The 19,539-nt window shown below is 58.8% G+C and overlaps 1 protein-coding gene across 1 annotated transcript; it reads right to left on the bottom strand.

Moving 5' to 3' along the window:
- On the bottom strand, positions 14,652-18,010 carry NKX1-1 (NK1 homeobox 1). The gene is made up of 2 exons (XM_018049869.1): positions 17,563-18,010; positions 14,652-15,508 (listed from the first exon to the last, which is right to left on the bottom strand). The coding sequence occupies exons 1-2, from the start codon at positions 18,008-18,010 to the stop codon at positions 14,652-14,654; spliced, it is 1,305 nt and encodes a 434-aa protein (XP_017905358.1).

The raw sequence follows: 19,539 nt of genomic DNA, 5'->3' as shown, positions 1-19,539 counted from the left end.
TGCACTGGTCATAGCAAACACCCTCTTCCAACAACACAAGAGAACACTCTACACATGGACATCACCAGATGGTCAACGCTGAAATCAGACTGATTACATTCTTTGCAGCCAAAGATGGAGAAGCTCTATACAGTCAACAAACACAAGACCAGGAGCTGACTGGCTCAGATCATGAACTCCTTATTACCAAATTCAGACTCAAATTGAAGAAAGTAGGGAAAACCAGTAGACCATTCAGGTATGACCTCAATCAAATCCCTTATGATTATACAGTGGAAGTGAGAAATAGATTTAAGGGCCTCGATCTGATAGATAGAGTGCCTGATGAACTATGGAATGAGGTTTGTGACATTGTACAGGAGACAGGGATCAAGACCATCCCCATGGAAAAGAAATGCAAAAAAGGAAAATGGCTGTCTGGGGAGGCCTTACAAATAGCTGTGAAAAGAAGAGAGGCGAAAAGCAAAGGAGAAAAGGAAAGATATAAGCATCTGAATGCAGAGTTCCAAAGAATAGCAAGAAGAGATAAAGCCTTCTTCAGCGATCAATGGAAAGAAATAGAGGAAAAGAATAGAATGGGAAAGACTAGAGATCTCTTCAAGAAAATCAGAGATACCAAGGGAACATTTCATGCAAAGATGGGCTCGATAAAGGACAGAAATGGTATGGACCTAACAGAAGCAGAAGATATTAAGAAGAGGTGGCAAGAATACACAGAAGAACTGTACAAAAAAGATCTTCACGACCCAAATAACCACGATGGTATGATCACTCACCTAGAGCCAGACATCCTGGAATGTGAAGTCAAGTGGGCCTTAGAAAGCATCACAACAAACAAAGCTAGTGGAGGTGATGGAATTCCAGTTGAGCTGTTTCAAATCCTGAAAGATGATGCTGTGAAAGTGCTGCACTCAATATGCCAGCAAATTTGGAAAACTCAGCAGTGGCCACAGGACTGGAAAAGGTCAGTTTTCATTCCAATCCCAAAGAAAGGCAATGCCAAAGAATGCTCAAACTACTGCACAATTGCACTCATCTCACACACTAGTAAACTAATGCTCCAAATTCTCCAGGCCAGGCTTCGGCAATACGTGAACTGTGAACTCCCTGATGTTCAAGCTGGTTTTAGAAAAGGCAGAAGAACCAGAGATCAAATTGCCAACATCCGCTGGATCGTCGAAAAAGCAAGAGAGTTCCAGAAAAACATCTATTTCTGCTTTATTGACTATGCCAAAGCCTTTGTCTGTTTGGATCACTATAAACTGTGGAAAATTCTGAAAGAGATCGGAATACCAGACATCTGACCTGCCTCTTGAGAAATCTGTATGCAGGTCAGGAAGCAACAGTTAGAAGTGGACATGGAACAACAGACTGGTTCCAAATAGGAAAAGGAGTACGTCAAGGTTGTATATTGTCACCCTGCTTATTTAACTTCTATGCAGAGTACATCATGAGAAACGCTGGGCTGGAAGAAACACAAGCTGGAATCAAGATTGCCAGGAGAAATATCAATAACCTCAGATATGCAGATGACACCACCCTTATGGCAGAAAGTGAAGAGGAACTAAAAAGCCTCATGATGAAAGAGGAGAGTGAAAAAGTTGGCTTAAAGCTCAACATTCAGAAAAGTAAGATCGTGGCATCTGGTCCCATCACTTCCTGGCAAATAGATGGGGAAACAGACTTTATTTTTGGGGGGCTCCAAAATCACTGCAGATGGTGATTGCAGCCATGAAATTAAAAGACGCTTACTCCTTGGAAGAAAAGTTATGACCAACCTAGATAGTATATTGAAAAGCAAAGACATTACTTTGCCAACTAAGGTCCGTCTAGTCAAGGCTATGGTTTTTCCTATGGTCATGTATGGATGTGAGAGTTGGACTGTGAAGAAGGCTGAATGCCGAAGAATTGATGTGTTTGAACTGTGGTGTTGGAGAAGACTCTTGAGAGTCCCTTGGACTGCAAGGAGATCCAACCAGTCCATTCTGAGGGAGATCAGCCCTGGGATTTCTTTGGAGGGAATGACGCTAAAGCTGAAACTCCAGTACTTTGGTCACCTGATGCGAAGAGTTGACTCATTGGAAAAGACTCTGATGCTGGGAGGGATTGGGGGCAGGAGGAGAAGGGGACGACCGAGGATGAGATGGCTGGATGGCGTCACAGACTCGATGAACGCAACTCTGAGTGAACTCCGGGAGTTGGTGATGGACAGGGAGGCCTGGCGAGCTGCGATTCATGGGGTGGCAGAGTCAGACACGACTGAGTGACTGAACTGAACTGAATATTAAATTTTATACTTAGTGAATGTAGAGCATCTTTCCGAATACTTAGCTTTTCTTTGTATCTTCAGTCTTGTGGTTTTTTGTGCACCAAGTCTGCGTTGGTTAGATGTGTTCTCAGGTGCTTTGCTCTGCTTGATGCTGTTATAGATGCAGTTCTCTGAACCTCACTTTTGGATTGTTTGCTGCTAATACGTAGATGTTACAACTGATTGTTTTACGTTGATGGCATATCCTGAAAGTGCTCAGCTCGCTTATTAGTTCTAACAGGGCTGTGTGTGTGTGTGGATTCCTTACTAGCTCTACTGGGGATGGGGGTGGTGGTGGGGTGGGTGCGGGTGGTGGTGGCGTGGTGTGTGGTGTGTGTGTGTCTGGTGTCGTGGTGATTCTGTGTCTGTGTGTGTGGTGTGGTGTGGTGCATGTGTGTGGTGTGGTGTGTGGCGGTGGTGTATCTGTGTGTGTGGTGCTGTGTGGTGTGCGTGTGTGTGTATCTGTGTCTGTGTGTGCGTGTGTGTGTAGATTCCTCAGGATGTTGTCTTTGGCAGCACCAGGTTCTGGTCACGGTCACCTTGCCAAGAGAAAGTTGTGTTTCCCCCTTCGCAGGTGGATCCCGTCCACCCCTCTGTCTGGTCTGGCGGCCCTGGCTGGAGCCTCAGGGCAGAGCCGGAGACCGCTGGAGAGGAGAGGCCCCCTCTTCTCGCCCCTGATCTGAGGGAAGAGCTTCTGGTCTTTCCCCGCAGAGTGTGGCGGTGGCTGGGCTCTTTTAGACGCTGCGCGGCAGGGTGAGGATCCCCTTGGGTTCCTGGTTGGCTGAGTGTTCCGTCATGACGGGAGCTGAATTTTTTTCAATTGTGATTGTGCCGGTTCTGCCCTTTGCTCTGCTGATCAGGTGTGTTACATTAACTGCTTTCCATACATTGGACCACCCTTGAGCACTCGTGGGATAAACCCCACAGGTCACTTCAGTCATTTGCTTATTTCTAGAAACCTGTCGTCTTATCTAGGTTATACACACAGTTCATAGTATCCCTTTATATAATCACTTATGTTTCCATAAGGTTGATAGACTAGAGATCTCTTCAAGAAAATTGGAAATAGCAAAGGAACATTTCAGCCAGAGATGGGCACAGTAAAGGACAGAAGCAGTGAAGACCCAATAGAAGCGGAAGAGAAGGGAAGAACCCAGAGGGCTGCAGTAGCAGAGCCCTTAACGAGCCGGAGAGCCACGCCGTGCGGCCGCTCAGCCAGAGCCAGACCCTGGCGGTGAGGTCAGGTGGGCCTTAGGAAGCACTGCTGTCAGCAAAGCTAGCGGAGGGGCGGGGCTCCAGCAGAGCTATTTGAGATCCCCGTAGAGGATGCTATCAGAGTGCGACCTCAACACGCCAGCAACCTTTAAAACCCAGCAGTGGCCACAGGACTGGAAAAGGTCAGTCCTCACCCCAGTTCCAAGAAAGGCTGCGCTAAGCAATGTTCAGACCACCGGGCAGCCACTCTCATCTCCCATGCTAATAAGCTAGTGCTCAGAATTCTTCATGCCAGGCCTCAGCATTACGTGAACTGAGAACTTCCAGATGTCCAAGCTGGGCTTAGGAAAGGCAGAGGAACCAGAGTTCAAACTGCCAACATTTGCTGGATCATACAGAAAGCAAAGGAATTAAAAGAATCTACCTCTGTTTCATTGATTGCGCCAAAGCCTTTGACAATGTGGATCATAACAACTGTGAAAAACTCTTAAAAGAGATGAGAATGCCAGACCATCTTACTTGTCTCCGGAGAAACCCATATGCCAGTCAGGAAGCAACACTTAGAGCCTTGTATGGAACAGTGGGCTGGTTCAGGGTTGAGAAAGGAGTGGCCAGGGCTGTCTACTGCCACCCTGCGTGACATATGCAGAGCACGTCACGAGAAATGCTGCTGCCAGGAGAGACGGCAACAGCCTCAGAGCACGTCACGAGAAATGCTGCTGCCGGGAGAGACAGCAACAACCTCAGATCCGCAGACGGTGCCACTCAAATGGCAGAAAGCAGAGAGCAACTAAAGAACCTCTTGGAGGAGAGTGAAAAAGCCAGCTTAAAACTAAACATTAAGAAACACTCTGATCATGGCATCCGGTCCCATCACTCCATGGCAGATAGAAGGGGGAGAGGGAAGCAGTGGCAAACCCCGTTCTTGGGCTCTCGGGTCACGCAGCCATTGAAAGTAGACGGCGATTGCCCTTGGAAGGAAGGCTGCGACAGGCCTGGACAGAGCGCTAAGAGGCAAAGGCGCCACTTTGCCAACAAAGATGCATACAGTCAAGGCTGCGGTCTTCCCAGCTCTCACAGACGATTGGGAAAGCTGAGCTGTGAAGAAGGCAGAGCGCCAAAGGATTGATGCTTTTGAACGGTGGTCCTGGAGAAGACTCTTGAGAGTCCCTTGGACTGCAAGGAGATCAAACCAGTCAATCTTCAGATCAACCGGGAATACCCATTGGAAGGACTGATGCTGAAGCTGAAGTTCCAGTACTTCGGCCGCCTGATGCAAAGGGCTGACTCACTGGAAAAGACCCTGACGCTGGGAAAGATTGAGGGCAGAAGAAGAGGACGACAGAGGATGAGATGGTTGGATGGCATCACCGACTCAGTGGACATGAACTTGGGCAAACTCCGGGAGATGGTGAGGGACGGGAGCCTGGCGTGCTGCAGTCCACGGGGTCGCCTGGAGTTGGACACAACCTGGTGACGGAACAACAAAAACAAGACTGGTTGCACCGTCTCTTCTGTCATCCCTGATGGTGGAAATTTGCGTCTTCTCTCTATTTTCTTGGTTAGTCTAGCTAAAGAATTGTCAGTCGTGTTGATGTATTCGAAGTTGTCCTCTGTTGTTTTGTTTTTTTGCTGGGTTAATCTCCACTCTACCCTTTTCTTCCTTGGGTTGCTTTGCGTTTATAATTTTTCGGTTTTGCCGTGCTTTCTTCAGTGGGGATTTAGCTCATTGTTCTGAGGCCTGCTTTTCAGTGCAGGTGTTGATGGGTATAAAACGTCACCCAAGCGCTGCTTTAGCTCCGTCCTGTACGTTTCAGCATATCGTGTATTCACGTTCGCTTATTCTTGGAGTGTTTTCAGACTTCTCTTGTGATTTCTCCCTTCGCTCATTGTTTATTTCGGAGTTTGTTTAATGCCCGCATGCTTGTGAATTTCCCGAGTTTCCTCATGTCTCTTGATTTCTGATTTCATTGAGCTGAAGAGCACGTCTTGTGTGGTTCCGGTTCTTCAGGGTTTGCGGCCCGTGGGCTCTCCTGGAGAGCAGCGTGCAGCCCCGTGCTCTCCTGGCGGCGGGTGTTGCCTGGAGCCTGTGGGCCTGGCTGCTGTCTCGCGCTGCTCAGACCTTCTTTTCCTGCTGACCTTTACCCCAGCTGTTAGACTCAGTGTTGAAAGTGGGTATTGAAAGCTCCAGCCATTGGAGCCATCTGTCTCTCCCTCTTGTCAGCTTCTGCTCCGTGCGCTCCAGGGCTTGGTTGCTGAGTGCATGTATGTGCATATCTGGAACTTCTTCCTGAGGGCCTGGCCTTCTGTCTCGGAGCACAGCCTGCTCTGCCTCAGTGACAGCGTCTGCCTCGCGCCTGTCTCGGGCGGCGTGAGCGCGCCTCCTGTCGCTCGCGGGGCACATCCTCCTCCCGCCCCCCCTCTCGCCGCCTCCGACCCTGGAGTCTTGCTGATGGGCGGCGTGTGTGTGTTCATGCTCCTTAGTCCGTGCCGCCAGCTCTGTTGCTGGAGTGGAGCATGTAATCTGTCTCCCTTTAAGGTAATTCCTGATGAGATTTGTGTCTGCCATTTTTCCTTTTCTCTGCTTGTCTTCTACCCTTTCTTTCTCTGTTGCTGATTCCTGTGAGTTGAATAACTGTTCAATTCCCTTGTAATACTTTAATTTCCTCATGCCTTTCATTATTCGTAGGTGATTTTTTCAGTGGTTGCATTGAGGATCACACTGAACAACTTCAACGCTCGCGAGTGTGGATTAATGCCGACTGGACTTCAGTGGCTACAGAGCTGCTCCCTTAGAGTGCGCTTCTTCCCAGCTCCTTTCCACTGTTCTTATCATACAAGTGGCATCTTACAGGCTGTCAGCCCATCAACACAGGTCTGCGATTATCGCTTTATGTAGCTGCTCTGTAACTCCGTAGGAAGGGAAAAGGCTCATAGGCATGTCTGCACTGTGTTGCCGCCGCGGGGCTGCCTTTCCCAGCGCCCTGGGTGTCTCCCTGAGGCTCTGAATCTGCCAGCCGTGAGCTGTCTTTGCTCCTGTCTCTTTGGGGATGTCTTCATTCTCCCTTCATTCTGCGCAGTTTTGCTGGATGTGGGGTTCTTGGTGTGACCGTCCTCTCTTTCGACACTTTGAATATGTCATGTCACTGCTTCCTAGGCTCCAGGATCCCAGGCGAGAAGGCAGCTGTCAGCCTTTGAGAGAAAGACGCCTCTGCACACTGAGCTGGGTTCTCTGCTTTCGAGATGCCCCGCCTTCACCGTCCTGCTGTAACTAAAGCCTGTCTAGTCAGGGACTCATTGTCTGTGCTGCTGGGGCTTTGCTGAGCCTCTTGCTTGTAGAGGTGGCTTCTCTTTAAACTTGGAAGGTTTTTGCCCATTGTTTCTCCAAAGATTCTTTCTGCCCTGCCCCTCCTTCCTCTCCTAGGACCCCCATCACGTGCGCACGCTGGCCTCTCAGGCCTGGTTTTCTCCATTCTTTCTCTGTTTCTCAGGCTGGACCTGTTGGCCTCTCTCCCGGGGCCTAGGTTCTTTCTTCCGCCGACTGCAGTCTGGTGCTGAGTTGCTCTAGGGAGCTTTTCATTTCTGTGACTGTGCCTTTTCAGTCCAGAAAACATCTACTTTGTTTTCTTCCTTAATTGGTTTCTCGTTATGGATATTCCATTGGTACAACATCACTCTTACAATTTAATTCTTTAGGCATGAACATACAGTAACTGATTTAAAGTACTTGTCTAGTAAGTTTAGCATCTGGGCTTATTCCAGAAGTTTCTGTCAGCCACTTTCTCCCTCCGTGTATGGGCCCTGCTTCCCTGGCCCTTGTGTCTCTTTCTTGTTTAAGTAATAGGATGTGGCGACTCTGGAAGGTCCTCCCGTCCCCCAGATTGTTTCTAGTTGTTTGTTTAGTGTGTTTCCTGTACCAGTTGGGTAAATCTGCACGTGTTGTGCTTGGCCATGTGAGTCCTGGCCTGGCAGCTTCCCGATCAGCTCAGTAGGTTTCCTCAAATGCTTTGATCCAGTGAGTCTCGTGGTTTTGCCAACTAGCTGTGTGTGCATGGGTGTGCATGGGTGTGCGTGTGTGGGGTGCGTGTGCATGAGTGCCTGCAAGTGTGCGTGGGCGTGTGTGTGCGGGAGTGTGTGCGTGTGGGAGTGGGCGTGGGCGTGTGCGCGTGGGCGTGTGTGTGTGTGGGCGTGTGCGTGTGTGCGGGAGTGTGTGTGCGGGAGTGTGCGTGTGGGAGTGGGCGTGGGCGTGTGTGGGCGTGTGTGTGTGGGCGTGTGCGTGTGTGGGCGTGTGCGTGTGTGTGCGGGAGTGTGTGCGTGGGCGTGTGCGTGTGTGGGCGTGTGTGCGCAGGAATGTGTGTGTGGGAGTGTGCGTGGGCGTGTGCGTGTGTGGGAGTGTGCGGGAGTGTGTGTGTGCGTGTGTGCGGGAGTGTGTGTGCGTGGGCGTGTGCGTGGGCGTGTGCGTGTGTGGGAGTCTGGGGGAGTGTGTGTGGGAGTGTGTGTGTGTGCGTGTGTGCGGGAGTGTGTGCGTGTGTGTGGGAGTGTTCGTGGGTGTGGGCGTGTGTGGGCGTGTGTGTGTGCGGGAGTGTGTGTGTGTGGGAGTGTGTGTGTGTGTGGGCGTGGGCGTGGGCGTGGGCGTGTGTGTTGGGCACACCTGCAGCGTTCTCCCAGCCAGATGCTGGCTGTGACTTGGCTCTCACTTCATGGATGTTTTGATCTTTGCTCCGTGAGAAAGTCGCTTATAGTTGTGATTGATGTTTCTCTTAGGAGTGAGAGCAAGCGTTTTCCATATGTTAAAGCATTCGTTGCTTATCCTTTTCTGGGAATTGTATTCCATACCCTTTGTTCATTTTTCTGTTAGTTTATGGGCTTCTTACTAAACTGTGGGGACGCTTTATTCAGTGAGAAGACAAGCTGTACATGATGCGTTGCAAATGCACCTAATTTCATCTTCTGATTTTGCTTACATTGTTTTTGCCATGTAGATTTTTTTTTTAATGGAGCTGAATTTAACCAGTCTTTCGTGGCTTCTTCATTTTATATTCCTGAGGCCATGGGGCTGCTGCGGGGTGTGGGGTGGTACGGTGCAGCCCCCTTGACCAGGGCAGACTGACTGGCCAGTCCAGGGAGCAGCAGAGGGGTGGCAGGAGTCAGAGTCGGCTGCACAGAACGGAACACTCCAGTGACACAGCCTTCTGAACACAGGGTTTAAACATGCTCCAATCCCAAAGAAAGGCAGTGCCAAAGAGTGCTCCAACTACCGCACAATTGCGCTCATCTCACATGCTAGTAAAGTAATGCTCAAAATTCTCCAAGCCAGGCTTCAGCAATACGTGAACCGTGAACTTCCAGGTGTTCAAGCTGGTTTTAGAAAAGGCAGAAGAACCAGAGATCAAATTGCCAAAATCCACTGGATCATCGAAAAAGCAAGAGAGTTCCAGAAAAACATCTATTTCTGCTTTATTGACTATGCCAAAGCCTTTGTTTGTGTGGATCACAATAAACTGTGGAAAATTCTGAAAGAGATGGGAATACCAGACCACCTGACCTGCCTCTCGAGAAATCTGTATGCAGGTCAGGAAGCAACAGTTAGAAGTGGACATGGAACAACAGACTGGTTCCAAATAGGAAAAGGAGTACGTCAAGGTTGTATATTGTCACCCTGCTTATTTAACTTCTATGCAGAGTACATCATGAGAAACGCTGGACTGGAAGAAACACAAGCTGGAATCAAGATTGCCGGGAGAAATATCAATAACCTCAGATATGCAGATGACACCACCCTTATGGCAGAAAGTGAAGAGGAACTAAAAAGCCTCTTGATGAAAGTGAAAGAGGAGAGTGAAAAAGTTGGCTTAAAGCTCAACATTCAGAAAAGTAAGATCATGGCATCTGGTCCCATCACTTCCTGGGAAATAGATGGGGAAACAGTGTCAGACTTTATTTTTTGGGGCTCCAAAATCACTGCAGATGGTGATTGCAGCCATGAAATTAAAAGATGCTTACTCCTTGGAAGAAAAGTTATGACCAACCTAGACAGCATATTAAAAAGCAAAGACATTACTTTGCCAACTAAGGTCCGTCTAGTCAAGGCTATGGTTTTTCCAGTGGTCATGTATGGATGTGAGAGTTGGACTCTAAAGAAAGCTGAGTGCCAAAGAATTTGATGCTTTTGAACTGTGGAGAAGACTCTTGAGAGTCCCCTGGACTGCAAGGAGATCCAAGCAGTCCCTATTAAAGGAGATCAGTCCTGGGTGTTCATTGGAAGGACTGGTGTTGAAGCTGGAAATCCCAATACTTTGGTCACCTGATGCGAAGAGTTGACTCATTGGAAAAGACTCTGATGCTGGGAGGGATTGGGGGCAGGAGGAGAAAGGGACGACAGAGGATGAGATGGCTGGATGGCATCACCGACTCAATGAACTTGGGTTTGAGTGAACTCCAGGAGTTGGTGATGGACAGGGAGGCCTGGTGTGCTGCAGTTCATGGGGTCGCAGAGTCGGACACGACTGAGCAACTGAACTGAAAGTCCTAAGGTGGTGTTCAGGTTGGCGAGGAAACTGCATGGAGCCACTGGGCTTCACCCCCACCCAGCCACCCCCCCCCCCAGCATCAGAGCACAGGGCCTGTATCCCCAAGACTGTCTCTTGGCCCACAGTGGCTGCTGGAGCTCCAGCCATCACTGTGTCTGCAGAAAGAAGCGGCTGTGCCTTAGCCTCAGCCGTTTCCTGTGAGGGGCCCCCTCGGGAGCTCCTCCAGCAGCACACACTGCTCATGTCAGCTTGGCCAAACCTAATCCCCTGGGAGTGTCCAGCTGCCCAGAAAGCAGCAAAGGCGGTCTCTCTCCCAGGGGTCAGCACCCAGCTACCATCAGCTCTGTGTCCTGGCAAGAGAGAGGGTGGTCGCTGCCTGGCAGGGGCTGCTCCAGAGGGGGCCACCACCCCGCTGAAGGGGTGGGGTGGAGCAGGGCACCTGCAGTCGTCCCCCGCAACCTGTGTGCTCAGCCCTGCACCCCCTCCCCCGAGTGACATTCCCTGTGTTCCTGTTACCCCCCTGCCTGCCCCCAGGTCGCCCACTTTGTCAGTCCAGCCTTGCCCTTCCCCATGGAAACAGCACGCCCTCCAGAAAGCCGCAGGTGGCCAGGGACGGTCCCTCTGAGCTGAGTTGGCATTTCAGTGGCCCAGCCAGGGGCCACCCCAGGGTGGGGTGTGGTAGGTCACGCTGGCTGCCCAGGAGCAAGGGCATGTGGTCACAAGTGGGGAACTGGGGGTGGGGTGGCAGGGGCACCAGCTGCTGAGTGGCGGGCCGCACCACTGGCGTGGGCAGGGCTGGGCAGCACAGGAGAACCTCGCTGCTGGAGGAGAGGGGCCCGTGGGGATGAGGACAGGAGTGCCTGGGCCGGGGCAGTGGTACTGAGGGGGTCCTGGGCAGGAAGTGAGATGGGGGCCCCCCCTCAGCTCAGCAGGACGAGCGGGGGTGCCAGGGCCCTGAGAAGGAAGGAGCGGGACAGGCTGCCTGCCCCGGCGGGAGGGTGACCCACGTGGACAGTCTGAAGCTTTGGCTCCGAAAGAAGGCCACGCTTCAGGCAGCCAGAGGTAACGTGGGGCCGGGTGGAAACGGAGTGGCAGGACGGGCAGGGAGCACGAGCCTGCCAGGGGAGTGGGGCGGCGGGCACAGCAGGCTGGCCGGGCGAGTGCCCCTGAGCGTGTGGCTGTGACGGTAGGGCTGTCTCCAGCACGCCCAGACGGAACAGCTCTGGTCAGAGGTAAGAGAACAGGTGGGCAGGGAGACAGGTGAAGCTGAAGGTGCTTTGTGGGGGAGTGGGTCTGCTGGCAGCCCCCATGCCCACTCCCCTTCTTACCAGGCATGGGGCGGTTGGCAGCGGGGGCGTGGGTGTCTCACCAGCTAAGATACTACATTTCCCAACCTCCCTTGGCTAGGAGCGGTCAAGTGACCAAGTTCTGGCCAATGAGATCTGAGCAGCTGTTACAAGGGCTTCTGGAAAGCTCCTTAAAGGAAGAGGTTGCTCCCCTCTCCTCTCTTGTCTGTGCCTAGAAAGTGGATGTGATGGCTGGAGCCTCACCCTCCATGTGTGTCCATGAGGACGAGGTCCAGCCCAGCCGGGATGGGGCAACGGGAGAGCTAGACAGCTGGTGCCCCAAGAACTCTGGGAAGGTTCTCCAAGCTGGTCCCCCCAGAACTCTGGGAAGGTGTCACAGCTGCCCAGCGCCTCCAATGGCCAGCACTCCCTCACACAGGAGAAATAGTCTTCAATTTCTGTTCATTGAGCTTTTCTCTTCCACACAACCAAAGCCAGTCCTAACATAGCGAGTGACCAGAGCCCACCAGCATGGGCTGGGCCAAGGAGGGAGGGGGGCTGGGCTCAGAAGCCCCTGGACGGGAGACGGGGGTAGTGTAGGGAGGGGAGCCCCCAGGGGAGTTCTGGGTGCCTGTGTGCGTCCAGGCACAGAGGAGCTGTGTTGTGCCTGCTCCTCCACAGGATGAACTGCGTGGGCAGCATTCTGGGATTGGGGGCCAGTGCTCTCTGGGGCCAGGGCTGGTCCTGGGGGCTGGAGGAGGGCCTCCCCAGAGTGCACCCAGATCCTGGGCTGAGCCTCATGGCACTGACGGCAAAGTGGGGCCACAGGGGGATAGGGGTAAGGTGCCAGCAGGGCCAGCACGCCCCCCTGCCTCCAGCTCAGGAACCCCAGAACTGGGAGGGCAGGGCTCCCCGAAAAGCCTCTTGGGAGTAAGGCTGGTGGGGACAGCTGGAGGGTCCCCAGGGAGGTGGCGTCTGCACCCGAGTTCCCTGGGCTCGTGGTGGATTCCATGGCCTGTAGGAGAGCTGGGGCGGGAGCTGGGCCTGTAAGTGCCTGCAGGAGCGGGCGCGGGCCAGGGCAGGGCTGCCCCACGCAAGCCCCACAAGTGAAGTGAAGTTGCTCAGTCGTGTCCGACTCTGCGACCCCGTGGGCTGTAGCCCACCAGGCTCCTCCGTCCAGGGGATTCTCCAGGCAAGAATACTGGGATGGGTTGCCATTTCCTCCTCCACGGGATCTTCTCGACCCAGGGATCGAACCCAGGTCTCCCGTATTAGAGGCAGACGCTTTAACCAGGCCTGTTCTTCCCAGTGACATGCTGCCCCTCGGGTGCTAGGCTCAGACAGGCTGACACAGCTCCGTCCCCACAAGGGCTCAGCGCTGAAGGGAGGCCTCCCCCCCACACTTGTGCAGCAGGGCCTGCCCAGGTGCCAAGAGGGGCATGGCAGTGGGACCAGCTCGGGGCTAAGTCTGGGCCCCAAGGAGGGGGGCGGGTGGGGGCGGGATCGCTTCCCTTCCTCACGGCTTCCAACCTCCCTGCATCCTGAGCTGCGCCTGGTGACACTGGAGGGTCCAGAGGTGTGACCACCACGTGTCCAGGTGACCTTGTGAGTGTGGGTGAGAGGTGGAGTGGGGAGAGGGAGCCCAGAGCCGCTGCCCTGGTGCATGAAACTCCTTCCTGCCCTCGGTTCCCCAAAGTGGGCGTCGGGGAGGAGGGCAGGGGGTCCCCAGGGGATGATCGACCTGGCCCCTCCTCCGCAGTCCTGAGGGGGTGCCCGGCGCCGGAAGTGCGGGCTTCAGCTTCCTGCTAGGCATCCCTGGGACCCTGCTTGGGCTAAGTGCACAGTCACGCGGGAAGCTTGAGGCCAAGAGCCTTCGGGGCCCCACTGTCCGCTACCAGCGCCCTCCGGAAGCCAGGCCTTGGCGGTGGGACTGGGGGCGCTCACACTCCTGCACCCCCGTGTCCTGAGATTCGGGCCTCTCAGCTGCCTGCAGGTTGGATGGAGGAGCCCTTTGGTGCTGACCGCCAGCCAGAGGGTTACTGCAGAATTTCCGCAGCATCGGCCCTGCGCAGGTGGGGCGCCCGGGGTGGGGGGCGGTGCTGTGGGTGAGGAGGGAGGCCGCAGGCCAGGGTGGGGGCTGCGGGGCGGGGCGGGGCAGTCTAGCCGCCCCACCCCAACTCCCGCCCCGCCTCCACCCACTGCCCACTGGAGACGCTGAGGGCAACGCTGGGCGCCCTCCTCCACCCCCACCGGCCGGCGGTGGCTGTCACCCACTGGCCGCAGGGTCCTCTTGCTCCACGACCCCAGCCTCAGCCCCAGCTCTGGCCCCGTGGTCGGTGACCAGCACGGGGAAGAGTCCCTCTGAGAACACGGGAGTTGCTCACGGAGAGGGATGTCCGCCCGCGGGCGCAGGGCTCGGCCATGGAGCAGCCGCGGGGCTGGGCAGGCACACGGCGCCGCCACTCGGTGTCCAGCGACCGTGGGAGCCCACCCTGAGTGCCGGCGAAGGGGACCCCCATCACTGTGCAGCAGCGCCCGCATCCGGGGCGGTCCTCTCAGCCGCCTGCCTCCCCGCCCCGCACTCCAGGAGCCAGCAAGTGGGGGCGCGGCGCCGGGCTGCGGGCGGAGAGGCTCGGCTGCACGGGACCCCGCGGGCTGGGCTCAGGCGCCACCCCGGAAAGCTGCAGACGCCCCCGCCACCTCGGCAGTCCTGGTGCTCGGGACTGGCGGGGCCCAGGCGCAGCGAGGCAGGAGCGCGGGGTCGGGGCAAACCCGATCCCTGCTTCGGCCCGCCAGCCCCGGCCTTTCCTCACCCCCCAGGCGCTCCCCGCGGGGGGAGGGGACGAGGAGGTCCCGAGGCTTGGGGGACGGAAGGAGTAGGGAAGGCAGGGGACCTGGTTCTCTGGGCCTGGAGGCTCGGCAGCGAAGGTCGCAAGCACGTGGGGGAACTCGGGGCGCAGGACGCGCGAGCCTGGCCATGGGAACCCGGGCCGGCGGGGAGACGGGGGCCCACGGCCCGCAAGGGGCACCTGGGTCGCGCCAAAGTCCCCGCCGAAGGGCAGCGAGCAGCTTGAGGGACGCGGGCCTCCTTCGGTTTATTGATTGGGTAGAGTTCGGCAAAGTGCTTCCGAGCCGACCGAGCTCGGCCCCAACGCACGCGGACCCCCAACGCACGCGGACAGTCGCTTATAAATTTAAAACTCTTCCGTAGCAATCGGCTATATACAGAGTCAGCGACCGCGGCCTTGCCAAAGAGCCGGCCCGCGGGCGCCCTCGGGTCCTTGGGCCGCCCCGTCGGCCCCATGGCCGCGCTCAGAGGTGCGGCGCGTAGAAGGCGGGCGCGCCGTAGGTCTGCGAGCCCAGCACGAAGGGCGAGAGCACCGTCGGGCTCGACAGGAAGGGCAGCTGCGCGGCGCACACCAGGCCGCCGGGGCCGTGCGCTGGGTACCCCGCCGGGCCGTGCATGGCGAGCGGCGCGCCCACGGGCGGCGACGGGCTGAGCGGGCTGAGGCCGCCGGGCAGCCCCGCGCCCGGGCCCGCGCCCCCGCCGCCGCCGGTCGGCGCGCTGGTGTCGGCGCCGGGGTTCTGCTTCTTCCACTTGGTGCGGCGGTTCTGAAACCAGATCTTCACCTGCGTCTCGGTGAGGCTCAGCGACAGCGCCAGGTTGAGGCGCTCGCACACCGACAGGTAGCGCGTCGCCTTGAACTTGTTCTCCAGCGCCACGAGCTGCTCGTAGGTGAAGGCGGTGCGCGCGCGCCGCGGCTTCCCGGACTTGGAGTCGGAGCCCGTGCGCTTCCGCTTGGGCTTCGCGGCTGCCGCCGCCGCCGCGCCCTGCGAGGCCGTCCCCGCGCCCGCAGGCGCCGCCGCCGCCGCCGCGGCTCCCTGCGGGCCCGGGACTCCGGGCGAGGTCCCGCGGGGACCCGGGGCCGCGGCCTCGTCGACGGCGCCTGCAGGCGCTTCGGCCTCTCCCTGGCAGCCCGACCCGCGGGCCCCGAGGCCGCCGCCGCCGCCTCCCCGCGCCTCCGCGCCGCGCACCGTCCCCGCCTCGTCCTCATCGTCGTCGTCGTCGTCGGGCGCCTCGTCCCCGCTGTCTGCGCTCGGGCTGCGGCCGCCGCCGCTGCTGTAGCCGTTCGCCTCTGCCTCGTCCGCCTTGCAGGGGTCGCCGGCGTCTGTGGGCCGGGCGGGGCGGGAGGACAGGACAGTTAGGACCGGCGCGCTCCCTCCCGCGCTCGTCCCCGCAGTCCCGCGCCCCGAATCGAGCCCCCCTCTCCCGTTTCCGTTTCTTCTCTGCCGCCTCCCCGGCCCCGGGCGCTCTCGTTTCCCTGCCCGCTCCCTGCCCGCTCCCTCCTCCACCCCCGCACTCCTCCTTTCCCGCGGCTCCTCTTCCCGCCGTCTCCCGGGTCTGCGCCTTTGCCTGAGCGGGGCAGACCGGACCGCCGGGCTTACGGCGAGGGGCAAGGATCCCATCGATCCGCGGGGCAGATACAAACTTAATTAAACTCATTTTGTGTAATGTACAAACTAGTTAACGGCCATTTAATTTATTTCGGCGTATATTACCCTCCAATTACTGCAAGGCTCCGGGCCAGCCAATTACTGAGCGTTTAAGAGCGGGCCGGACCAGGGGCCTGGGGTGAGGGTGGAGCCCGCTACCGGAGGCGATTTCCGGGGACCAAAAACGCTGCCCTGGATCCATCCCTACCTGGAGCTTCGGGGCCTAGAACTTGGCCCCTGGGCTGAGGCCCCAGCGGGCCTGGACTGGGCCTGACCGGGAAATCCTGGCCTGGGGGCGGGGGTCCAGGGCAGCGCTGAGATCCCCGGGATGGAGTCTCCGCTCAGCCTGTCTGAGCAGCAGCCCCAGATTCTCCAGGCAGAGCCCCGCAAGGCGGCTGCAACCCGAATCTCAGAAATTTGGAGGACAGCATCTGACCTGATGGCGGCCTGGAGTGGGGCAGGGGGGTTTCTAAGCAGCCCTGGCTCCCACAGGTGGTCGTACAACCAGGAAAGCAGCCAGGACAAGCCCCCAGCACCGTGTTTCGCAGTCGGGCACCAGGCCCCGTGAGGGCGGCCCTGAGAATTGGAGGATAAAGGCCACATGCAGTCCTGGGCGACGTCTCCAGGCCCCCACGTACCCCTCACTGCGAGCAGAGGCTGCGCCAAGAGGAGCCGAGAGCACTTTGCTCCTGTTCTGCCCAGGGCTGGACTGAGGAAGGGGGCTGACCACCCCTCCCTGAACCCGGGGAACTGGGCCTTCTGACTGTTCCCCATTTGAGTGGAGGCTCTATGTGGAAACTCCCAGAACCTCGCTGGGGGGGGAAGTCTGAAGGGGCCCCTCCAGTCCACCTGGGTTGTTTCTCCTTCATATCAGTCCAGCTCTGAGGGCACCCCAAACTGGAGGCCCCTCTCCTGGAAAGGCCCCCCAGCCCTGCCTGCCCCCTGGCCTTGCCCGCCTTGTGCACCTCTCTCTGCCAGGCAGAGGGCCCAGGAAGTTGGCTGGAGGAAGGGCCAGGGGAGGGGGCACCGAAAGCAATCAGGAGCCGGTCGAATGCAATTCTCGATCAATAGCGGCCCCTAATAAGTGTAATAGGTTTTAATCGAGTAATTATCCGAATTTTGACCCTATAATTTAGATGTTCGGGGGGAGTTTGCAAGGTGCTTGAAAGAGATATGCATGCAGCCGTAATGGGATATCGACCGGGCCGGGGCTCGGGCCGCCCCATTAGCGGTTGCTTTCCGCCGCTAAGCACATTTCCCCTTAACTGTAATCGAAGGGATTTAATTGTTTTTCCAGAGATAACCAGCGTTTTGTCACAATTAGTCTGATTTGTCCCCCCAAAAAAAGAGAGAGAAAGAGAAAGAAAAAAAAAGGAAAAAAATGAATGAAGGGCGGGGGCCTCGGGAGGCTGCGGCGGGAGTGGGGAGGTCACGGCGCGCGAGCCCGCCATGCCCAGGGCGCGCAGTGGCCAAACCTGCGCCGGCCGTGCGGCCCGCAGCCCTGCGCCGGCCCGGGGAGCCAGCTGGGAGGCACCGGGCGGTGCGGGACCGGAGCCCGGCTCGGACGCAGGCGGCGGGCGGGCTGGTGCGGACCCCGCGCGCTACGAACTTTCCCACAGAGCTTGTCTCCGGGCCGGCCAGGTTCGCCGAGGGGTCCCGGGAGCGCGAACGCGTAGCCGCGGCCCGTGCCCCGGCCCTGGAGACCCGGCGCCGGCCCTGTCCTACTCACGCGGCGGCTCAGCTCCGGTCCCGGCTCCAGCTCCGGCGGCGACGAGGGCGCGGCGCTCCAGCTCCTCCGAGCGCGGCGGGCGTCCCGGAGCGGCGGGGGCCGGGGCGCACGGGGCGCAGGCAGCGGACGCCACAGGGCCCAGCAGCACACAGCGGCGTCTTCTGCTGTTGAACTTGTTGGGGTCCAGTATGTCCAGCACCGAGAAGGAGGTGGGGCGCGGCGGCGGGCCGGGCCGGGCCGCCCCAGCCCCCTCGGGCGCCGCGGGCACCGTGTCGCTGGCGGCGAGCGGCGGGGCTCCGGCCCGCGGGAAGGCAGGCATCTCCGCGCGCCCGTCCATGGCGTCCCGGGCGGCGCCGGGCGCGGGCGGTGCGGGCCCTGGGCCTGGCGCTGGCGGCGGCGGCGGCAGCGCGGGACCGTCCCCGGGAGCTGCCGGGCCGCTCGCGCTCATGCCGGCCTCCCGCGCGTCGGCCTCTCGGGCCCCTCCGGCTACTGGGCTCCCATCCCCGGCTGCCCGGGCGCCGCCGCTCGGTCCTGCGCCGGCGGCCGCGGCTCGGCTCGCGCCCCGCGCTCGGCCGGTGCTGCTGCCGCCGCCTCCGCCGCCTCCGCCGCCGCCTCAAGCGCCCTTCGCGCCGGGCCGGCTCCTTTATGGCGGCCCCGCCGGCGGCGCCCACGCGCCCACTCGCCGCACACACGTGCGCCCGCCGGCGGCCGCGGGCTCCGCCGCCCTCGTTAGCGCGCGCGCCTAATTGGCTGCGAACGGTCCCGGGCGGAGGAGGCGGGCCCCGCGCGGGACACACGGACGGCACCCCGGGCCCGACCGACAGACGCGCAGCCGGGGGAAGAGTGCGGTGCGGGAGAGGCTGTCGCGGTTCGCTTCGCTTCCTCTCGTCCGGAAACACCGCCGGCCTCCCGGGCTTGGGGCGGGGGGAGGCAGCCCCCTTAAATAATTGCGGGGGCCCCGGGGCGCGCCCCGCGAGTTGGCTGGGGCATCCCGGCGGCTCGCGAGGCTACCGCGCCCCTCTGCGGCTGGGCGAGCCGTGCGGTCCCCGCGGGCCGACCCCCGGGGTCCCGGCCGCGTCGTCAGCCCTCTCTCGGGCGTTCCGCGGGCCTCGGTCCCGCCTCCCTCCGTCCCTCCGCTCGGGGTCTGCTCTCGAGTCTCCGGGTCTCGCTCGCTTAGCGATTCGGGCCGGCGTCCTCTCACGCCTCCGCCTCTTCGCGCCGTCAAATTAGGGCCTGGCCTCGTGTCCGCGCCGGGGGCGGGGCCGACGGCCCCCGGGGTCGCTCATCAGAAGTGGAATCGAACGCGGGGACGGCTGGCTGGGCCTCCCGTCCCCGCCCCAAAACCGGGGCCGAAAAACTCGTGCCAAGGGCAGGAGGCTTGCACAAAAATCGATAGCCTCCCGGAAGGGGAGGCAGCACCGCACACCCCCCTCCCCGCTCCCGGAGAAGTCCTTCGGCCCGGGTGTTACGCGTGCGTTTGCCTACACCGCGAGGTGCGCACCGCGCGGCCCTGCGGCCCTCGGGGGGCCGGCCCGCGTCCGAGGGAGGGCCGCCGCTCCCTCCTCCCTGCGCCTGCCGACAAGCACACCGGCCGCCGCTGGACCCAGGTGGGAGCCGGCGGTGGGAGCGCGCGTGCGGGGTCCTCAGGGTGTGCACTGTTGGTGGCGGGGGTGTGCGCGCGGGCGTGTGCACGAGCGGTTTGCGCCGCCTCACACTGCGGTCCCCGGAGCCTGCTCTGCACACAAGGACGGGTCCTTTGCAATTACCGCGGGCAATGATCCTTTGGAAGCAGAAATTAAAAGTTGGGAGAAATAATGGGGGACCGATTGGCTGTAATTTGGGCCAAGCTCGGACAGGCTGATCCTCAGGGAGGTGGGGGCAGGGTGGGGGGATGGGGAGGCCAGACGTCCCCTCCCCCAGCCCTTCCCCTCCCCCGCGTGCTGGTCCGTCTGGAGATTCTAATCAGGCCCACAACAC

The sequence above is a fragment of the Capra hircus genome, chromosome 6 (assembly GCF_001704415.2).
Source record: "Capra hircus breed San Clemente chromosome 6, ASM170441v1, whole genome shotgun sequence".
NCBI lineage: Eukaryota > Metazoa > Chordata > Mammalia > Artiodactyla > Bovidae > Capra > Capra hircus.
The sequence above is the reverse complement of the archived record's forward strand: the minus strand, read 5'-3'. Positions and strand labels throughout refer to the sequence as shown.